Below are 20665 nucleotides of genomic sequence, written 5' to 3' on the forward strand. Positions count from 1 at the left end.
GTGCGGGCTGAGAATCGAACCCGCAACCTTTTGATGTCCGGGACGACGCTCCGACCAACGGAATCACCTGTCCAGGGCTATTTTTGCTGTCAACGAAACGATCTATTTCTCAAAGGCAGGGATCTTGTCTGTCGCGCGCCTGAGCACCTTCAGCACCAGGGACAGCGCCGGGTCCCTCAGGGCTTATTATTCATAAATTACATTAAATTCCTAACGCGAGCGGCGCCCTGGGGAGGGTGCAGCCTTGGGGCAGGCAGGCTCCCTCCCAGCCCTGCGGCCGCGGGCCCGCCGGGCCGCCTTCTCGGGCAGAGGGGGGTGACAGCCGTGCCTAGCGGGCCGTGGCGAGGGCGCGTCAGGCACTGCAGCCGGGATCCTGTTCCAGCAGGTGGGCCTGGAGGGACCCCTCGGGTCTGGGCCCTGGCTGAGTGCTTCCCGGCCATCCGGCCTCGGGCGCGGTAGGTCCTCTCTCTCGGAGCCTCAGTTTTCTCATCTGTAAAAAGGGTTGGTGTTGGGAGGGTTCAGCGAGGCAGGGGGTGGCCTGGGCTCAGCACAGGGCCCGGCGTGGGGTGCGCGCATCGTGAACGCAGCTAAGTGCCCGGCGCAGCGATGTTCGGCTGACTGGTATCATCCGGGGACACCTTTCTCTTTTTTTCATCCGATACTGAAAAGTTAGGGCTTAGTTCTTTGAAATCTGCTTTGAGGAGAGCGGATTTCTTTACGCGTGTAGGTTTGCTCCTTTGGGTCCCCCTGGGAGGGGTTTCACACCTTCCCGAGCGGGCACGGTGCAGACGAAGCTCGGGGAGCCTGGGAGGCTGCTGGAGCTAATTCCGGGCGGCCTGACAGCCGCGGCAGGAAGGGGGGAGGCTTGGAGCTGACACGTGGGGCTCGCTTGGTAGTGGCCCAACCTCTCAAAATAGTCACCCTCCAGACTAGCATTTGCCGAGTTGGTGCTCGAAAGAGATTTTCTGTTCCTGGAGCCAGCCCTGCCCCCTCCCCCCTTAACACTCCCCGTTGGTTCCCCGCGGTGTCCTGGGTGAGGTCCAGGTCTTTGCCCCGCAGCCCACACCCTCCAAGGGTGACCCCAACTGTCCCTCCCCGGCCTGCCCCCCCGTTCACCTGCCCGGCTGCCAAAGACGGCGGGTTTTCCCGCCTCCACGCTCCTTGGCCATCCGCATGGCCTCTTTGGCCAAATGTCTGTTCAGGTCCTTTGCCCGTTTTTATAAGGAGTTTGTTTTGTTGTTTCTGAGCTGCTGAGTTCTTTATATATCCTGGATGTTAACCCCTTGTTGGAAATACCGTTTGGAAATATTTCCCCCCATTCCGTGGGTCGCCTTTTCACTCCGTGGACGGTGCTGTTTGCTGTACAGACATTTTAAATTTTGATTTTTTTTTTTTTTCTTTGGTTGCCTGAGCTTTTGGTGTCCTATCCAAGACGTCATTGCTGAATTTAGTGTCAGGAAGCTTTCCCCTGTGTTATAGTTTTAGCTCTTACCTTGAGGCCTTTGTTCCATTTTTAGTTCATTTTTGTATATGGTGTCAGATAAGGGTCCCACTTCATTCTTTTGCGTGTGGATATCCAGTTTTTCCAGCACCATCTCTCTCTCTCTCTCTGTTTTTGTTTTAAAATATCTTTATTGGTTTCAGAGAGAGGAAAGGAGAGGGAGAGAGAGAGAGAAACATCAATGATGAGAGAGTCATTGATCGAGCCGGCAACCCGGGCATGTGCCCTGACTGGGAATCGAACCCCAATCGCCTAGATCCCAGGTCGACGCTCAACCACTGAGCCACGCCCGGCTGGGCTCTCTCTCTCTGTTTTAATCATTGCTTTTCAGAGAGAGTGTGTGTGTATGGGGAAGAGAGAAACGTCAGTGTGAGAGAGGCACATTGGTTGGTTGCCTCCTGCATGCGCCCCGACTGGGGCCGGGGATCGAGCCTGCAACTGAGGCACGTGCCCTGGGCCAGAATCAAACCCGGGACCCTTCAGTCTGCAGGCCGACGCTCTAACCACGGAGCCAAACCAGCCAGGGCCTATCTCTCTCTCTCTCTTTTTTTTTTTTGACTCTCACCCAAGGACATGCTTAGAGAGAAGAAGGGAGAGACAGAGAGAGAGACATTGATCGATAGTTTTCTATCAAACCCACAAGCAGGTATGTGCCCTGACCCGGGATTGGACTGCCGTCCTTTCAGCGCCCGGGACAGCGCCCAGCCCCCTGAGCCGCACCGGCCAGGGCTCCAGCACCAGCTCTTGAAAAGACTCTTCCTTCCCCTGTTGAATGGTCTTGGCACCTTTGTCGAAAATCATTTGACCATGTAGGTGAAAGTGTTTTCCTGGACTCTCTCTTCTAGTCCGTTGACCTCTATGTTTGTCTTGATGCCAGCACCGTACTAGTTTAATTACAGTTTTGAAATCGGGGCGTATGAGTCTTCCAACTTTGTCATTTTCAAGATTATTTGGGCTACTCAGAAGTCCCTTGAGATTCTGTGTGAACTTCAGGATGGATTTTCTATTTCTGGAAGAAACGTCGTTGGGACTTTGGTAGGGGTCGCCCCGAATCTGTGGGTCGCGTCGGGTGTACTGACGTCTTCACCACGCGAAGTCCCCTAGTCCGGGAGCCTGCGGCATCTTTCCATTTATCAGTGTCGTCTTTAATCCTTGAGCAGATGTTTTGTAGTTTTCCACGTACAAATGTTTCACCTCCTTAGCTGAGGTTATTCCTAAGTATTTTATTCTTCTTGCCGCGATTGCAAATGGGATTGTTTTCTTAACATTCTTTTTGGATTGTTTATTGTTCGCGTTTATAGAAACCCGACTGATTGTTCTCTGCGTTGTTTTTGTATCCTGCACTTTTGCTGAATTCGTTTTAATTTGTTCTAACATCTGTATTGCTTTTAAAAATGGTCTTTAAAGGCTTGTTTACAGCGGCCACAAGATCTTCTCCAAAATATTATGTTGTTTAGAATAAAGTCATTGAGAGCCCCTTATAACAGGGGATACATTGTAAGGACGCAAGTATATGGCAACATTGTTTCCTTGTGATCTGTTTGAAGCAAGGATATGGCAACATTGTTTCCTTGTGATCTGTTTAAAGCAAGGATATGGCAACATTGTTTCCTTGTGATCTGTTTGAGGACTGTTCAATGCAGAAGCTCTGGCGCATGGAACATGTCTTGGTGTTTGTGACAGAGAGGGAGAAACCATGGGCTTCAGCTAGAGATGGATCTGGGCTCAGGTTCCCACGTCTCTGCTTGCCAACTGTGTCTTTCACTGCACTGAGCCCCAATTTCTTCATCTGCCAAAATAGTGTGGTGTCATTAATCGCTGCCTGACCTGCCCAGGTAGGAGCTTCTTGGCCAGGTCACCGGCCTTTGAATCCCAGCACTTAGGGCCTCAGAATCTCAGTCGCATGTAGGTTCAGGGTTAGGTTTTCTGCCTGTTCTGTTTTCCATTGGTCTCAGCTGGGACCCCAGTTTTATTTGGTTCTAGGTTTTGAGCCACATGCCAAGCAAGTGGGAGGCTGGGCTGAACAGACTTAGGAAGCGGGAGGGGAGTGCCTGGCTTCCGGATGCCTTCTTTTTATTAAAGTTTTGTTTGCGTTACGGTAATACATGTGCACAGTAAGTCACCGAGTGCCACAGGGGCGTAGGATGCAGCCAGCAGCCCCCCTGCAGCCCCTCCCTCTCCCCAGTCCTGACTCCCATTCTCAGAGCCACTCTGGTAGCTGCTGTGTCTATTACCGTGGTGTTTCTAAGTAGCAATTTTATATTGCTGTTCTTTGATTTTTCCATTTTAGATCTCACTTGGTAATATCTCACAGTGAAAAATGAAGATTTACAGATGTAGCCTCTCCACCCACATACACACCCCCTTTCTCCTATCCTTTTAACATGCCCCTGTCACAGTTTTTGCTTCCACATTCACTGTACGATGTACTGTTTTTCCTACCTAGTTCATTGTTCTGTATGCTTGTTTTTCTGTGCGCCCGTCAGGGTCCATCTGTGTCTCCAGCAGTTTTCAAGGCCCCTCAGGAGCATGGTGAACTGTGCGAGGCCACCACGTGGCCCATTTTTCTAGTACCTCCTGAGCCTCCAACCCCCACCAGGTCTGGACTGGCTGATGTCTGGGTCTGTGTACAGTCACTATCCTGGGTCCTCCCTTCACCGTTGTCTCCCTTTGCCTCTCTTCTGTCTGGGAGCCTCTGGTTCTGGGATCCCATGACTCTTATTTTCTCAGTTTACTCCCTCATTTTGGTGGAAGACACCCTCTAGTAGCTTTCTGAGAAAGAATCCACTAGAGGTAAATGTTTGGCAAAGTTGCATGCCAGAAAATGTCTTCATTCAGGCCTCAGTCTTAATCGACAGTTTGTCTGGGTATAGAATTCTGTGTTGCAAGTCACTTTCCCTCAGAATCTGGAAGGCATTCCTGCATGTTCTCCTCATTTCCAGGGTCACTACTGAAAATGCCACTATTGTTTGGATATCTCATCCTTTGTGTCTGATCCTTTCTGGGCACTCAGGCATCTGAGAGTGTTGGGGAGCACCGTCCGCCTCCTGGGTAGGGAGAAAAGTGAGTGATCACGGAAGGCATCTTGGAGGAAGTGTGAGTGGAATTGGAGTTAACTCAGATAGAAAGGCAAGAAGTGAGTCCCTTATAGATGGAACAGCATCTGCCAATGTCAGGAGGCCTTAAGCAGCCTGGAGAGGTGGGTGCACAGCCAGCCCTGGGTGGCAAGAAGTGAGATCAGAGTACCAACAGGGCCAGGCCTGGAGGGGGCACCATAGCCTCTAGTTTTAATGTGTGCTACATCCATGGTTCCCAGCTTGGTCCCCTCCAGAGGGCTAGGGGTGGGGGAGGGGGGTGTTTTGTGACCAATGGGCAAGTGTGTCCTGCCAGGTTATGACTTCTGGGGAGGTTCCCACGAGATCTTTCTGGCCGCAGGTGGCCTTATTGTGGTGGTGGTGGGGGGGAGGGGGAGGAATGCAGAAACCTTTCTGTGCCTTCCAGTCTAAAGTCTCATGCTTTCTGCAGTAGTAACAGAAACAAGCCCTTAAAGAGGCTCAGGACGGAATGTTCCTGTTTTAAAAACATTTCCCAGGAAAAACAAATGTTTGAAAGTTAAACATTTTGGTTATTAGGATGGAACAGAAGAAAAATTTCATTTGCCTATTAAATATGGGCAGCAATGATGAGCTGTGAATCCAGAGCCTCTGTGTTGGACCCAGGGGCTGGGCTGGGCGGGGCTGGTGGGCAGGGCAGCCTGCACCCTGCATCTCCGTGGGGGGTCTGCTACTGCAGGACTCATCTGTCCCACAGGGGGCATCTGGACACCCAGCTCTGGGCAGTCAACCTGGACTCCAGGAGCTGCCCTGTGACCCCAGGCAGGTGACCTTCTGATGCCTTTTTTGTCACCTCCATCTCCCAGCCAACGTTCCTGGACTGAGCCCTAAAGGCAGTAGCAGTGGCTGGCACCCAGGCTGCATTATCAAGCCTTTAATTTTCTGTGTTTCGGTGCTTTGACACCTTGGGGCCTTGCTGAGCCCACAGGGACTGCCTTTCCCAGGGTTGCCCTAGAGAGAGGACAGGGCTCACGTTGAGCATCTTTTCTATGCAACCCAACCAGTCCGTAGCTGCCGCTAGCCCGTCGGCCCTGCTATGGGGCTCTCACGCTCCGGCCGCCGTCCCCCTGCCCTGCTCCCCCCAGGGCCAGGTAGCAGACAGCTAGGGACAGCCCCTGCGCCCCCACCCCCAGCCCGCCACCATCATTCAAACCGGCCGCCCCAAACCTGCCTGCCCCGACTCCCATCCTTGGAAACCACAGCAGAGGCTCCTGCCCCTGTTTTCCGGCCCCTGCCTCTGCCTCCCGTTGGCTGTGGCTTCCCCGTGTGGCCCCGCGAACCCACTGTTTCTGGGGATTGTGGGCATAAACTTCCTTCACGTGCCAGCCATTCCTGTGTCTGTGGTTTCAGTGCCACGCAGGGATTTCCATGCACGTCTTCCTTAGTGCGATCGTTGCCAGAGCCCTGTGAAGAGCCCTGAATGTTCCCGTTTCCCGGCTCAGAGAAGTGAGGGTTTCACTCCAGGCCACACAGCAGGTAGGAGGCAGGGATAAGACTCGGGCCTCAGGCTCCACAGCGCACATCCCGCTGTGCACGGCCTCTCCTCCGTGAATGGGGTGGATGGCCCTCGCTTCCCAGAGGGGTCTGGAAGTACTGAATGTAAATCGCTTATCACAGCACCTGGCACAGGCTCATGCTCCTGACAGAGCAGCAAAACCCAGATTCTGCAGGCCCAGCCCATGCACTGTGTCCCCCTCGCCCGCCCTGGCCGTCGGCAGGCCCTGGCCTCACATCCCTCCCCTCGTTCGGGCTGCACGCAGAACCCCCTCTGCCGGCATCCCGGGCGCGCATCCCCCGTGTGCTGGGCTGTGGCTCCGTCACGGGCATTTGTGCACCCAGCGCGCGTCAGGACCCAGTGGGTGGCTTGCAGCTGAGCCATGGAGCTCCCGCTATCCCCGAGTGACTCTGGACCGCGCACCCTCCCGGGAAGTCTGCTGCGTGCATCTCCCAGACATTGGCAACCGTTTAAACACGGAACTGTCAAAGATGCACTAAAAATGCAATCAGATCATTACGCCGGCGCTTTATCCCTCCCCCTCTGCTGTGTTTTGTGCGTCGGGAACAAGTAGAAGAAGCTGAAAGTGGGCATTTTGCTGATTGTCACCGCATTTAGAGAACTGTAACTCCCCGGGCTCGGCGCGCCGCTCCGGAATGGCGCGGGTTACGGGGACGCTGGTGCATATCTTGTTGAATTTAATAGATTACGAGGTTTGGAGGCAGTGCTCGCTCCCTGTTAAACGGGGTGGGTGGGTGCTAGCCAGAAAGAATCGTGACCTTTCGGAGGGAGATTAGTCTCGGAAGCACAAATAGCAGAGGTTTCCGTTCGTGTCCCTCTTTGTGTCCCGAATGCCATGTTCACTTACTGCCACGTGGGATCTCTATGGGGAAGCGTGTCGCGTTGGATGCACACGGCAAATGGAAAGTTAAAACAATGTGCCATCCTCTAGTGCTCTGCTGATTAATGCCTCATGGTCTTGTTACCACCAAAAAATTCACGGCTAGCAAATGCCCAGCGCTCGGATAATTGGGCTGACAAGACAGGAAGCATTTTGGGAAGACAGCGTGAGCGGGACTGCGCAGAATACAAATGCATAGCCGAGCCCACCAGTCCTGAGAAGTGGGGGAGGCGGGGCTGGTTTCCACGAGGACCCAGCGCTTCCCTGAGATCCAAGGTGGGGAGGTTGGCGTCCTGGCCCCCCAGCAAGGCCCACCTGGCCCAGGTCCTAACCTGTCGTTCACGTCGCTGTGCCACTCCTCCTGACTGGCCTCACACCTTTGCAGTCCCCAGCTTGTCGGGCGTGCCCTCCTGGAGGCTGACACGGCCACTGTTCATCACTCCCAAGGCGGGAGGCCAGGTAAGGTTCAAGTCCCTGCTGCCCACTGTCTTGCTGTGTGGCCTCAGGCAAGTCCCTTGCCCTCTCTGAGCTTTAGCTTCCTCCTTTGTTCAGTGAGTGGTGTGGACTGGAACCTCTGTGTGTCACTTGGGACTGACCTCATGACTGAGTCTCGGTTATCAGTGTGGCCTTAACGGTGTCCCACCCAGGGTCTGGAGCAAGACTCATGCTCCATCAGAACTGTGGACAGCTGACCAGGGCGTGTGTTGGGGGTGGGGGGGCCTTTACAATAGGGCCCAGCTTCAGGGAAGAAGGTGAGTTTCGGGCTTGGTGGAATTTGGGGACAGGCTGCCTGGATTCTGAGCTTCTTTTGGGCTGATGAGGGGAGGTGGGTCAGAAGAGGCATTTGGACCCAACCATCCATCTTTTCTCTGAGCCCTGCGAAGCCCTCACAGCCACCCAGACACCTGAGCTGCCACCCACTGTGTCCAGCCTAGGGCCCTTCTGATAGGCTGGCTTTCTACTGGCTTCCCTGCATTGTGCCCATCCTTGGTCCAAGGAGTGACAGTACTTTCAAGATTCAGAGATGGGCAGTTCGGGCTATGGGCGAGGGAAGTGGGTCTGAAAAACATGCCCTGCCAGGACAGCTGGAGGAAAGGGAGCCAGGGAGACAGAAGTCAGTTAGTAGAAAAGAGACAGTCATAGCTATCGATGGATGGATTGATCTATAAATGCATCCATCTCTCTCTCCATCCATTCATCCATCCATAATTCATACATCACTGCCCATCACTTTCTCCATCCACTCACACTTCATCCATCCACACATCCATCCATCCACCTATCCATCCTCCACTCACCCATCCATCCATCATCCATCCATCCATCATCCATCCATCCATCCATCCATCCACATATCCATCTCTCCATCCATCCATCCATCCATCCATCCATCCATCCATCCATCCATCCACACATCCACACACCCATCTCTCCATCCATCCATCCATCCATCCATCCATCCATCCATCCATCCATCCATCCATCCATCTGTCCATCCATCCATCTGTCCATCCATCCATCCATCCGTCCATCCATCCACACATCCATCCATCATCCATCCATCCATGCATCCATCCATCCATCCATCCACATGTCCATCTCTCCATCCATCCATCTTTCGTCATCCATCTATCATCCATCCATATATCCATCCATGCATCCATCCATCCATCCACCCACATGTCCATCTCTCCATCCATCCATCATTCGTCATCCATCTATCATCCATCCACATATCCATCCATCCATCATCCATCCATCCATCCATCCATCCATCCACATATCCATCTCTCCATCCATCCATCCATCCATCCATCCATTATCCATCCACACATCCATCCATCCATCCATCCATCCACATATCCATCTCTCCATCCATCCATCCATCCATCCATCCATCCATCCATCCATCATCCATCTACATATCCATCCATCCATCATCCATCCACCCATCCACATATCCATCTCTCCATCCATCCATCATCCATCCATCCATCCATCCATCCATCCATCATCCATCTCTCTATTCATCCATCTATCGTCCATCCATCATCCATCCACCCATCCACATATCCATCTCTCCATCCATCCATCATCCATCCATCCATCCTCCATCCATCCATCCATCCATCCATCCATCCATCATCCATCTCTCCATCCATCCATCTATCGTCCATCCATCCATCCATCCATCATCCATCCATCATTTATCCACATATCCATCCACCCACACATCCATCTCTCCATCCATCATCCATCCATCCATACATCTACTCATCCATCCATCCATCCATCCATCCATCCATCCATCCATCCATCATCCGTCCATCCGTCCATCTGTTCATCCGTCCATCCATCCATCCACCCATGCACCCATCCATCCATCACCCATCTATCTACCTGATGGTATGGAGTGCCACTTGAGGATGAGTTTGATGAGGCCAAGACACAAAGATTATCAAACATCCATTGCCCTCTATGGTTTGAGTTGTGTAATCTTAGGCAACCTCTCTGAGCGTCAGCTTTCCCAGATGTAACACGGGGATAGTAATACTTAGGTGTCTGTGAAAGTTATACACAGTGGGTGAGTTGCCAAGTCCAGGTGGACATCTAGACGGACATGCTTGTGGCTCAGAAGCGTGTGGTGATGGACAGTTGCTGTGTTTACAAACAGACATGTCCCCTGCTTCTGAGCCATGTGGCTGGTGCCCACCTTTCTGGAGGAAACCAGACAATATAGAGGGTGTCATGTGAATGTATGTTGCTCCTGCCTGCCATGGCTTTATGTACAGGAGCCTTGCCCCCCCATCCACCCTTCCCTGGGAGGGAAGAACCTCAGTTACCCTCCTCTGCATAGGTGGGAGGAACAGGGGACAGCTGATAGCTCCCTGCTCACTCCCCAATCCCCGGGAGACGATTACTGGGGAAATACAGGAAACTGTACAGTTGGAGTAATTTGCTAATTTGCTTAAGTAACGCCCCCAGTCCGAGACGTGACATAGATACATTAGTGCAGCTCCGGCTCCCCCAGCCCGGGCGGTGCTGGGAGTGGGATGGATGGGCGCTGTGAAGTAAAAACAGAGAATCAGAGCCTGGAGGTGGTCGGCGAGGGGCTCTGTGAGGGGCCCCACCCAGCTCTGCTCTGGTGGCCTTGGAATCTGAACTGCTGTCCACATGTGTGGGGTCAGCTGTACTGATGTCCGGCACTGCTTCGCTGCTTACCTGCCACGGGAATGGGGTAGGTTCCTGGTCACAGGGCTATTTCCCCAGCTACAGGCGGAGATAACAGAGCTGGTCTCGGGATTCTGTGGGGACTGGAGGGCCCAGCCTTCCCCCCAGGGTGGCCGGCCTGACAGTGGGGTTCAGGAAATGGCAGTCCTTTCTCTCTCTCCTCTGGGACCTTTCCCCAGCTGCTCAGGCCCAGGCAGGTCTCCTCTTCCCATTGGCAGTCTGAGCATCGCCATGGATGGGTCCTCTGCACCATGTCATTCTAGGGTGCTGTCAGGGGCCTCATTTGTCCAACCTGCTGGGACCTGCTAGGGATGGAGATGGGTGAAGCAAATGCATCTACTCCCAGGCTGCCTGAGCTGTCCTGCTTGGTGAACAAGCAGACTCCTCAGCACCCTTGGACTGGGCCAGGCCCAGTGGGATGGGTGAGGTGGGGAGGCAGAAGGGGCTTAGGGAGCTGATCTCCCCCACCTGCTTGGAAGCCCCAAGGGGCAGCGGCAAGGTGTATTCCTCTCATGTCTCCAGGGACTGCAGTCCCTGCAGGGCAATACCTTAAAATGAGTGGAGTGAGCTGGGTGAGTACTAGGGATGGTTGGGGACTGGGGCAAACAGATGCCTGCCTCCTGTCTGAGGGAGACAGATACTCAGCATGGGACTGGGCCTGGATCATCAGATTTTAACGCTGATTGATTTTTAGAAAACAGAAAGAATGACATTTTATTGGGAATCTCTTGACTTTTTAAATGCTGGCAACAAATTCAAATTTAAAAAAACCAAAAGTTTTCCCAAACAAAATATGTCTGGGCAGGCCAGCAGCGGTGTGTGTCTGCCTGTGTCTGCCCTGCAGGCAGCCTGCCCTATGAGTACAAGATCGTGATCGCTGGCAACCACGAGCTGACCTTCGACCAGGAGTTCATGGCCGACCTCATCAAGCAGGACTTTTACTACTTCCCGTCTGTGTCGAAGTTGAAGCCGGAGAACTATGAGAACGTGCAGTCGCTGCTGACCAACTGCATCTACCTGCAGGACTCGGAGGTCACCGTGCGGGGCTTCCGGATCTACGGCTCCCCGTGGTGAGTGCACAGCGTGGCCTGACCCCGGTGAAAATGGGGCCGTCTGGAGGGTGGAAGGAGTTGAGGCTGAGTGTGTGGAGGGAAGTGGGGCTGAATTGGGGCAGTGCTTAAATCACAAGTACACATCGAGTCCTTATTGTCTGTTGGGGACACAGAGTGATCAGGCCTCATCCCTGAGCTCACCTGGCTGGGTGGGGATCAAGGTGAGAATGGGTCATGACCGTTCGGTGTGATGGCCAGTGTGCCCACGGGAGCCTAGGTGATGGTGTGATGGTGGTATGATGGTGATGATGGTGATGATGGTGATGATGGTGATGATGGTGGTGATGGTGATGGTGATGGTGGTGATGATGGTTATGATGGTGGTGATGGTGATGATGGTGGTGATGGTGATGATGGTGGTGATGATGGTGATGATGGAGATGATGGTGGTGATGGTGATGATGATGGTGGTGATGGTGATGATGATGGTGGTGATGATGGTGATGATGGTGGTGATGGTGATGATGGTGGTGATGATAGTGATGATGGTGTTGATGGTGATGATGATGGTGATGATGGTGATGGTGATGATGGTGGTGATGATGGTGGTGATGGTGATGATGGTGATAGTGGTGATGATGCTGGTGATGGTGATGATGGTGATGATTGTCATGGTGAGGATGTCATGGTGATGATGATGGTGATGATGATGATGGTGATGGTGGTGATGATGGTGATGATTGTCATGGTGAGGATGTCATGGTGATGATGATGGTGATGATGATGGTGATGATGATGATGGTGATGGTGGTGATGATGGTGATGATTGTCATGGTGAGGATGTCATGGTGATGATGATGGTGATGATGATGGTGATGATGATGATGGTGATGGTGGTGATGATGGTGATGATTGTCATGGTGAGGATGTCATGGTGATGGTGATGGTGATGATGATGGTGATGATGATGGTGATGATGATGGTGATGATGGTGATGATGATGGTGATGATGATGGTGATGATGGTAATGATGATGGTGGTGATGATGGTGATGGTGGTGATGATGATGGTGATGATTGTCATGGTGAGGATGTCATGGTGATGATATTGATGATGGTGATGGCCATGATGATGGTAATGATGATGGTGATGGGGATGATGATGATGGTGGTGGCAGCAAGTCATTCTTGAGCAATTACAGTAAGTCAGGCCCTGGGCTAAAGTCTCCATAAGCATTGTCTCTAGTCCTTACTCAGCCCCATGAGGACTGATTTCTTGTCCCCATTCCACAGGTGGACAGACTGGCCCTTCGAGGCCCTGCTGGCGATAGCCACAGGCAGCCAAGTGCTGGAGGGTGAGGAGGGTACCATACACATAGCAGGGACAGACCATGTGTGCTTGAAAGTGTGTCTTGACCCCAGGAGGCTCCCTGGAGAGGTGGGGTGGCCTGAGCCATGAAGAAGGGGGTATGGAGGGTGGGTATCAGGGCCTGAGGCTGCGCCATCAGCCAGATTAGCACATGCAGGGAGGCTGAGGGGTGATTTGGGGGACACGGGGCCTGTGTGGGTGCAGGGACTTTAGGAAGAGCTGCTGCCATCACCGTGTGTCTGGGGAACCCTGTGCTGCCCTGGGTGATGCCAGTGCTGACCATCCGAGGCAGCAGGTGGGTTTAAGACCTGGTTCCATCCTGCCACAGCCTCCTCATGGAGCTGAGGGGAGGGCACAGTCACACCCATTTCGCAGAAGAGGAAAGGTGGCCTGTCCCACCCTTCCTGAGCCCCAGGAGGTGCCTGCTGTCACCTCCGGGGTCCTCACCATGCACAGGGTCTCTGTGTACTCTCCCTGCAGCCTGTGAGGTCCCAGATGGGCACTGGTGGGGCACTCAAGGCTGTGATGAGCTCAGTGCCAAGGACAGGACAGGAGAGGCAGCCGAGTCTGCCTGGCAGGCCAGTGGAGCCCAGGCCAGGAGAAGATGCTGGTTAGGAAAACCCAGGAAGGCCTTCTCGGAGGGAGCTGGCACGAGGGAAGGTCTGGGGTGTGAGGTGCAAGTGAGGAAGCGGACGAGACGGGGTGGGGGGTCTGGAGGATCAGACGTGGAAGCCCTCAGGTGCCAGACCAGGGAATCTGGCCTGGATCTCTTGCCCAGTCTTTCTTAAAAAAATGTTTTTATTGATTTCAGAGAGAGGAAGGGAGAGGGAGAGAGATAGAAACATTAATGATGAGAGAGTCATTGATCCGCTGCCTCCCACACGCCCCTCACTGGGGATCCAGCCCACAAACTGGGCATGTGCCCTGACCGGGGATCGAACTCTGATCGCCTGATCCTAGGTCAATGCTCAACCGCTGAGCCACGCCCGGCCGGGCGCCTAGTCATTTTTAATAACCTGTCTCCCTGACACCTCCCTGCACACACTTACCCCCTTAAATGTTGTATTCTATAGAAGTTAACAACATGGCTTTGGAACCAAACTTCCTGGGCTCAAATCTTTGCCTTACCTCTTAAGGGCTGTGTGACCCTGGGCGAGTCACTTACCCTGTCTGTGCCTCAGTTTCCTCTTCTGCGAAATGGGTGTGACTGTGCCCTCTTCAGAGGGTGGTTGCAAAGGGGTCAGAGGCTGTTTCCGGTGGGGCTGAGGGGTAGTTCCGTATGTTGAAGGACACAGCCTGCGGAATTTGTGCTTTTTGCAAGATTGAAATCATGGCAGATCCAGAAACTGATGCCCAATTCCAATTCACTGATATCAAAAAACATTTCACCTCTTATACTCTCACAGGCAGAACGAATTGTGTACTGGCCACATATGGAGGTATTGCTTTGCTGGTTTTATACTTCAAGTTAAGGCCTAAACACACTCCAGCTGTGAAAGCAATATAAAAGGATTCTAAACTGTACCTCATCTGTTAATTTCCGATACCTGGAGAAGCTCATGTCAACTCATCGTATGATACTCAATTTGTACAATAAATTATGAACCTGGAAAACAAAACAAAAACACACACACACAGAAAAACAAACAAAAAAGCCCACAAAGGGGTCAGAGGCCAATTCCTTGATCCGATGAGAGCGTGGAGTAGAAGCCGCGGGAGCTGGGGTGACACAGCAGCCACAGGGCCGGGAAGGGTGGGACAGGCAGAGGGAACAGCCCCGGTAAAGGCAAGGAGGCTTAAGGGGACATGGGCATTCTGGCAGCTGTGTGGCTTCCAGGGCCTGAGTAGGTGTCAGTGGGAGAGAGGAGGCCAGAGGCTGGGCAGCCAGGTCACACTGGCGGAGGCCGAGGCCGTGACCTTGGGCTCCCACCTCTCAGTGAGTCGCAGCTCCCTCTGCCTGTGGCTCTGTGTCATCAACCTGCGGGAACCCAGCGCATCACACCCAAGGCCTGGAAGGGACACAGTGCTGGGCTGGCTCTCAGTCAAGTGCTTGGGGGACATACTGGGGACGTCCCCACTGCTCTGCCTCTCCCTCCATGCCTGACTTTGCAGGCCTCGGCCCCCCATCTGTGCAAGGGGCACTGTGCAGCTGGGGTGCTCTCCCTGGGGTCCCAGGGAACCTCTTGGCCCAGCTGCCGATTCTGCCTGGTGCTTGGGGGCCGTGCAGCCCTCCCCTACCAACTGTTTGTTGCGGTTCAGGCTGGGTGTGCCCAGCCCAGCGCCAGCCGCCTGGGTATATGGCAGCTCATTGGGAGGGCATAGAGAGCTAGGCTGGTTGTGATTATTATTAAATTCACATGTTCAGGGTTTTCCTTTTTTTCTCCCCTCGGCCCTTAATATGTTGACTAACATGCGGAATACAGGAGATGTTCTCTCCAGCTTTAGAAGCGTAATGACACCGGCAGGTGGGAAACAGGGTCAAACAAATCACCAGCCAGGAGTGACCTCGTCTCAGTGGCTTCTGGGACATGGGGGCAAGGCTGACCCAGGCCAAGGGGCAGACTTGTTCTCTGTGGCCCTAGAAGGCAGAGCAGGGACACGGAGGCAGTGACAAGACACAGGTTCTCATCAGCGTGGAAGGACTATCCCACAGGCAGGAGTTTAGTCGAGAGGCCTTGTGGCCATATGAGTGATGAGCTGCCCATCACAAGGGGCATGCAAGCAGAGATCTGTGGTTGAGCCCAGTGCCCTCCCCTTTGAGGGCTGCAGTTCCTCTGCCTGTGACTGACGATCCCCCTGGAAGCAGTGGGATGCAGGACACTCTCCGGGGGGTGGGGGGGGGTGTCCTTTTGGCGCTAGACCTGGGAGGACAGCAGTGTGACCAGCTGGCCTTGGTATTGAGGATTCACCAAAGCAAGCTAGTAAGGGGAAACCAAGGGCAAGCTCATGGTCACCGTCACTGGCTTTTCTTCTGATACCCCCAAGAGATGCTCTGCTTGGGAGACAGGGGGTCAGATTTGAATGGCTTTTGTTAGGCCACACACTCTGAGGCCCACAATGGCCACCGTGTGCCCAGCCCCCTGCAGGGCTCTGGTCACCCAGAAATGAGGCCTGTGTCTGCCACCCGGGAACTCGGGCTGCTGCTGGTGGTGGGCCCATTGCTACTGACGCCCCGTGGTGCTTACCAGGCCTTTGCTCAGCCCAGCCCCATGCTCGGCAGCCTGTCCTCATTCTCTCCTCGCAGTGGCCCCCTCTCACTGGACACGGTCACCAACCCCATCCTGCAGGAGCGGGGAGGGCAGAGAGAGTGCGTTTTACTATGAGCCCGTCCCTTGCAGTATCAGGACACACTTTGTTGTTTATCTGAAGTTCATGCTGTATTTCATCTGGCCACCTACACCCAGAGTTGGTTTGGTTCTCCCTGTCTTTTGAACTTTATAAAAAGACTCACGCAGGATGTGTTGAATCATGAGCTGTGTCTTTCTTATGGGTTCGCAGAGATTCTTCATGTATCTGAATAGGAGCCTTCGTCAGGTGTAATGGGCAGGTAGCTCCTCCTCTCTGACCTGCGTTTCCCTCTCTCAAGGTGGCTTCTGATGGCCACAAGTTCTTCATGTTGGTCAAATGTGTTGGTGTGTTTCTTGGTGGTCAGTGCATTTCGTGTCCCATTTAAGAAACCTTGCCTGGCCGGCCTGGCTCAGTGGTTGAATGTCGACCTATGAACCAGGAGGTCACGGTTTGCTTCCCGGTCAGGGCACATGCCTGGGTTTCGGGCTCCATCCCCAGTGGGGGGCGTGCAGGAGGCAGCCGATCAATGCTTCTCTCTCATCAATGTTCCCCTCTCTCTCTCTCCCTCTCCCTTCCTCTCTCTCTAAAATCAATAAAAACATATTTAAAAGAAACCTGCCCTCCCCTGAAGCCACGAAGATGTTTCCGCATCACCTTCCAGAACTTGGCGCTGCATGTGTGGGCGCCGGGCCCGCCCGCAGTGATTGTGTTGCTGGTGTGAGGTAGGGGTCCCATCTGGGGTGTTCGCGTGCTGACACCCACTTTGCCCGGCAGCGGGTAGAGAAAGTCGGTTCCTCGTGGCCGCTCTGTCCTGCCCCTTCGCCTCACACGTGGCATCTGGGCCTGGCCTCTCTCCTGCCCCTGCATCGCCTTTGCTCCAGGGCCACGCGACCTTAGTTGCTCTGACATTTGATTCCTCTCACGCCTCTTCTTCCTGCTGGAACACTTGAGGCTCCGCGAGAGCAGGCACCTGAGCCTCTTGTGGTCCTCACTCCAGGGCCTGGGAAGGCTTCTGGCCCCTTATAGTACAGTTGTTGAGTGAATGGATGAACTAACAGGTGGACAGAAGTCAGGTCCTGGGGACTCGGTTAAAACTCGGGCCTCCTTGCTATTTCTGTGGCTGAGTCTGTGGTCTCCACCCTGGCTGACCCCCAGCCTCCTGCCCACTGGTTCCTTCCTCCTGGGTGCTGGTGTCTCTAAAGCAGGGCCCGGCTGTGCCATCGCCTGGCTTACCCTGCTGCCCCACCCCCAGGGTGGAGGCCAGACACCCCCAGCCCTGAGTTTGGTTTCCTCCATCACCTCCAGTCCGGTCTGGCCAGGAACCCTCGCTGGACCGTGCGTCTGCGTGGTCACCCGCCCCGGCCCACGACTGCCCAGGGCTCGGGGAAGCCGTTGCTCCCCTCAGGTGCAGGCCGGGCGCTGAGCCTTCGGGAGAGCAGCTTAGAGGAAGGGGGTGGGGACCCACCGCAGGAGAACTCAGCTGTGACTAATCCTAAGTGTTAAAAAAAAATTGCATATACATACATACCGCATTCATGTATGGGTTTTGGATGCATTTTTTGTTCTCATTTAACTGAAAACGGCCTTGATTTTTTACAAGAAAGGGAGTGAGGGAGGGAGGGAAGTTGGCACGCAGCTCGTCCATCTGGTCTAATTACTTCTGGTATTTGAAAGGAGGAATCTAAACCTGCTGAGACATTAAACTTTGAGAAGTGGCTGTGGGCCGTTCTGGGCGTGGACGCTGGTTCTCCTCGGGCGCCTCCTGGCGGGCAGGGCCTCGGGTGGGCAGGGGTGCCCAGTGCCCCCCCCCCCGGGAGCTGGGCCAGTGCAAGGCCAGACTCCGACACATGCTCCCAGGCAGGCCCCAGCTGTGTGGCCTTGGGTGAGGATCTTGGCCTTCTGCGAAATGACAAGGGCCCCTTTCTGTGTGTTTCTCGGCTCAAGGCTTCCTCGGCCACGTGGGCTCACCGGCTGGAGGCCGAGCCCTGGTCAGGGTGTCCCTCCTCCCTGCGGTGAGCTGTGGTGGCCTTTTCTGGTGCACTCTATCCCCGGGGCCCTTTTGGGGCCCAGCTTTACAGAGGGCGGGGCGCAGCAGCTCCCATTTCCTCCCTTTAACCACTGAGGCCACCTCCCTCGTGGCCTCGTGGCCTCGTGGCCTCGTGGCATTAAGACCCACATTCAATGGTTCCGGAGGCTGGCAGCCCTCAGGCACCTGAAGCCCTGTCTGTTGCATTTATCTCCCGTTTCTAGAAGCTTTGAGCAGAGGCTGTGGCCTTCCCCTGTGTTCAGGCAGGAGAGGCCGAGACTCCCCCCACCCCAGACCTGAAACCCTGCATTCGGCAAGCTTCCGTGAGCTGCCACTGAATTGTCCCGCTTCATCTGCCCGGCAACAGGGCCAGGCCGCATTCTTTTCACCCCCGTTTGACAGAGGGGTAAAGTGAGGCTTGGCGGTGAAGCGACCGGCCCAGTGTATCGGCACTGGGCGGGCGGGCGTGGGTAGCTCGGAGCCGTCCACGAGCGTCCTCGCGGCGGCTGCTTCCCGCTGCCCCGGCACCGTCCCTCTGGCCACCCATTGGGCTGCGGCGCCCAAGCAGGGCTGGCCTTTGGGGTCTTAGATGCCTGGCCTGTTAGTGACCTGTTCTCCCTGACCCCGGGTCCTGTATCTGTAACATCGGACTCGGATTCTCCCCCCAGGGCCGTGCCGGGAGAGACAGTGGCCACACCGAGCCCTTGGTCTGGGCTCTGCAGGGGCCTCCCTGGGGTTCCTGCCCCTCCCCCCGTTTTCAGCCCAAATCAAGTCACGAAGGTTGTGTGTTCAGGGGGAGCCGAGACGCCTGCCCCCAGGACTGGCCGAGGACGCCCCGGGAGAGGCGGGCAGTGCCGCCAGCCCGAGACAGCCAGGAGGGCCCCAGGGACCCGGCGGTGTCCACCGCCAGTGGTTCCTTTGCTGTCAAGTCCCTTCCCCTTCCTCTGCTGGAGCCTCAGTTCTGCGCCTCACACGACAGGCAGTGCACAAGCTGTGACAGGGAAGAAAGTCCTCGGTCTCTGGTCCTCTGCTCTGCATGTACACGCATACACCACACAACAACACGCATGCAACACACCACACGGCACACATGTAAGCATGTACATGTACTACATGATACACACGTACACTAATACACCACACAGCTGCACACGTGCAAACACACACACCGCACACCTACACGCACACGCCACAGAATGACACATGCACAGCGCAACATACCACACCACACAATTCCACATGTACACACACCACGCTGCACACACATGTACATGCATATGTACATATGCACCCACACATCCACATCCACAACATGCTCCCCACACCCTCCCACACCACACATCCCACACACACAGACACACGCACACACACACACACACGTTTTCACACACGTGAGCTGCACTGCCCCTGTCCTACCCCTTCCCCTCCTTCCCCCCGTTTCTTTCCCGGGCCCCTCGCACCCCCACGCGCACGGTCCGCATGAGATTGATGTTCCCACGGATCCGCTTGCCGTCCCTGCTGCAGTCCCGGGAAACAAAAGATGAATGAGCCTGCAGTGGGGGGCGGGGAAGTGAATTAGGGGTGACAAAGGGCCCCTTCCTCCGTTCACTCATCTGGCTGCCGACTCGCCCTGAGTGCTGTGCGCCCGGGCAGGGTGTGTGATTGACAGTCCTGCGGGACAGCTGCTGGCTCTGTGCGGCCTTGTCCCCTTGCTGGGAGCCCCAGGGTGGGTGGAGCTGGTACCCCAGCTCCCTCAGCCTCCCTGGGGTCCCCGGCCCCAGAGATACAGAGAGGATGGGCCAGGAACACCCCTCTCCATCGGGGCTGGGCAGGTGGGCGGAGGCTCGGGCTGTGGGGATCCCCAGCCTGTAGGGTGAGGACCCAGCATGAATCCGCTTGGGGAACTGGGCACGTCGCTGACCTCTGAGCCTCAGTTTCTCCTGCTGCAGAACGGGAGCAGAGCCTCACTGGGATGCTGGGAGTGTCCGGAGGCCTTGGGGGTCAGTCACAGGTGTCGTCCTCACCTATGATGCTCAGGGTATTGGCAGAGGCTGGGGCTGGCTCCCTGGAAATGGCCCAGGGAAGCCTGGCCTTTGGGGGAGGGGCAGGGGCAGGAAGAACAAAGGGGTTAGGGGTCAGGCGGAGTATTTGGCTGGGGGAGAGGGACCTGGCCTGAGAGCTGTTGGGAGGACTGGTCACTGTGCCGCTCAGCCTGCAGCGTTCACCCCTATAGACAGAGCAGAAGCGAGAACACCCGGCCCAGGGCAGGGCCTCTGCAGGAGGCCGCCTCTTTTCCCAAAGACTTTCATGGGGCTGAGAGCAGTCGCCGGGCAGACCTCGGAGTTCCCCGCCCCCCATCCTAGGGAATGGGCTGCCGGGGGGCAGGGAAGGTCTGTCCTGAGGGGAGATGAGTTGGGATGCAGCAGAGGGTGTGAGCATCCTGGGTCTGGTTTGCTTCTGAGGCCTCATCTGTGAAATGGGCACGTGATTCCACCTGGGCAGGCCGTGAAGGTGAGATGAGATGCTCAGCAATGGCGGGAGCTCTCATATTCTTGTTCTCACTGCAGGTCTTTGGGCTTCGTGCCTGCCAGGGGCTCTGGGGATGGTGCCGAGAGGAGAGGGTTAATGCTTCGTTCCCACTTGTGTGCTTGCCAGGAGAGCACCTGTGGGGTCATTTCATCTTCATTCAT

The 20665-nt window shown here is 55.0% G+C and overlaps 1 protein-coding gene and 1 pseudogene across 3 annotated transcripts in view; both read left to right on the forward strand.

Annotated features, from left to right (window-relative positions):
• Positions 1–20665, forward strand: part of MPPED1 (metallophosphoesterase domain containing 1) — a 62390-nt gene that overhangs the window by 30793 nt on the left and 10932 nt on the right. For both annotated transcript variants that reach the window (XM_081130221.1, XM_081130222.1), the window contains one exon: positions 11086–11311. In XM_081130221.1, coding sequence (XP_080986347.1) covers positions 11086–11311 — 226 coding nt within the window. The remainder of the gene's footprint in view (positions 1–11085; positions 11312–20665) is intronic.
• On the forward strand, positions 13913–14168 carry LOC308553602 (ATP synthase membrane subunit K, mitochondrial pseudogene; annotated as a pseudogene). The gene has a single exon. The product of its transcript is annotated as an ATP synthase membrane subunit K, mitochondrial pseudogene (transcript).

This window comes from Miniopterus schreibersii (assembly GCF_964146895.1).
Source record: "Miniopterus schreibersii genome assembly, chromosome: 2".
Taxonomy (NCBI): Eukaryota; Metazoa; Chordata; class Mammalia; order Chiroptera; family Miniopteridae; genus Miniopterus; species Miniopterus schreibersii.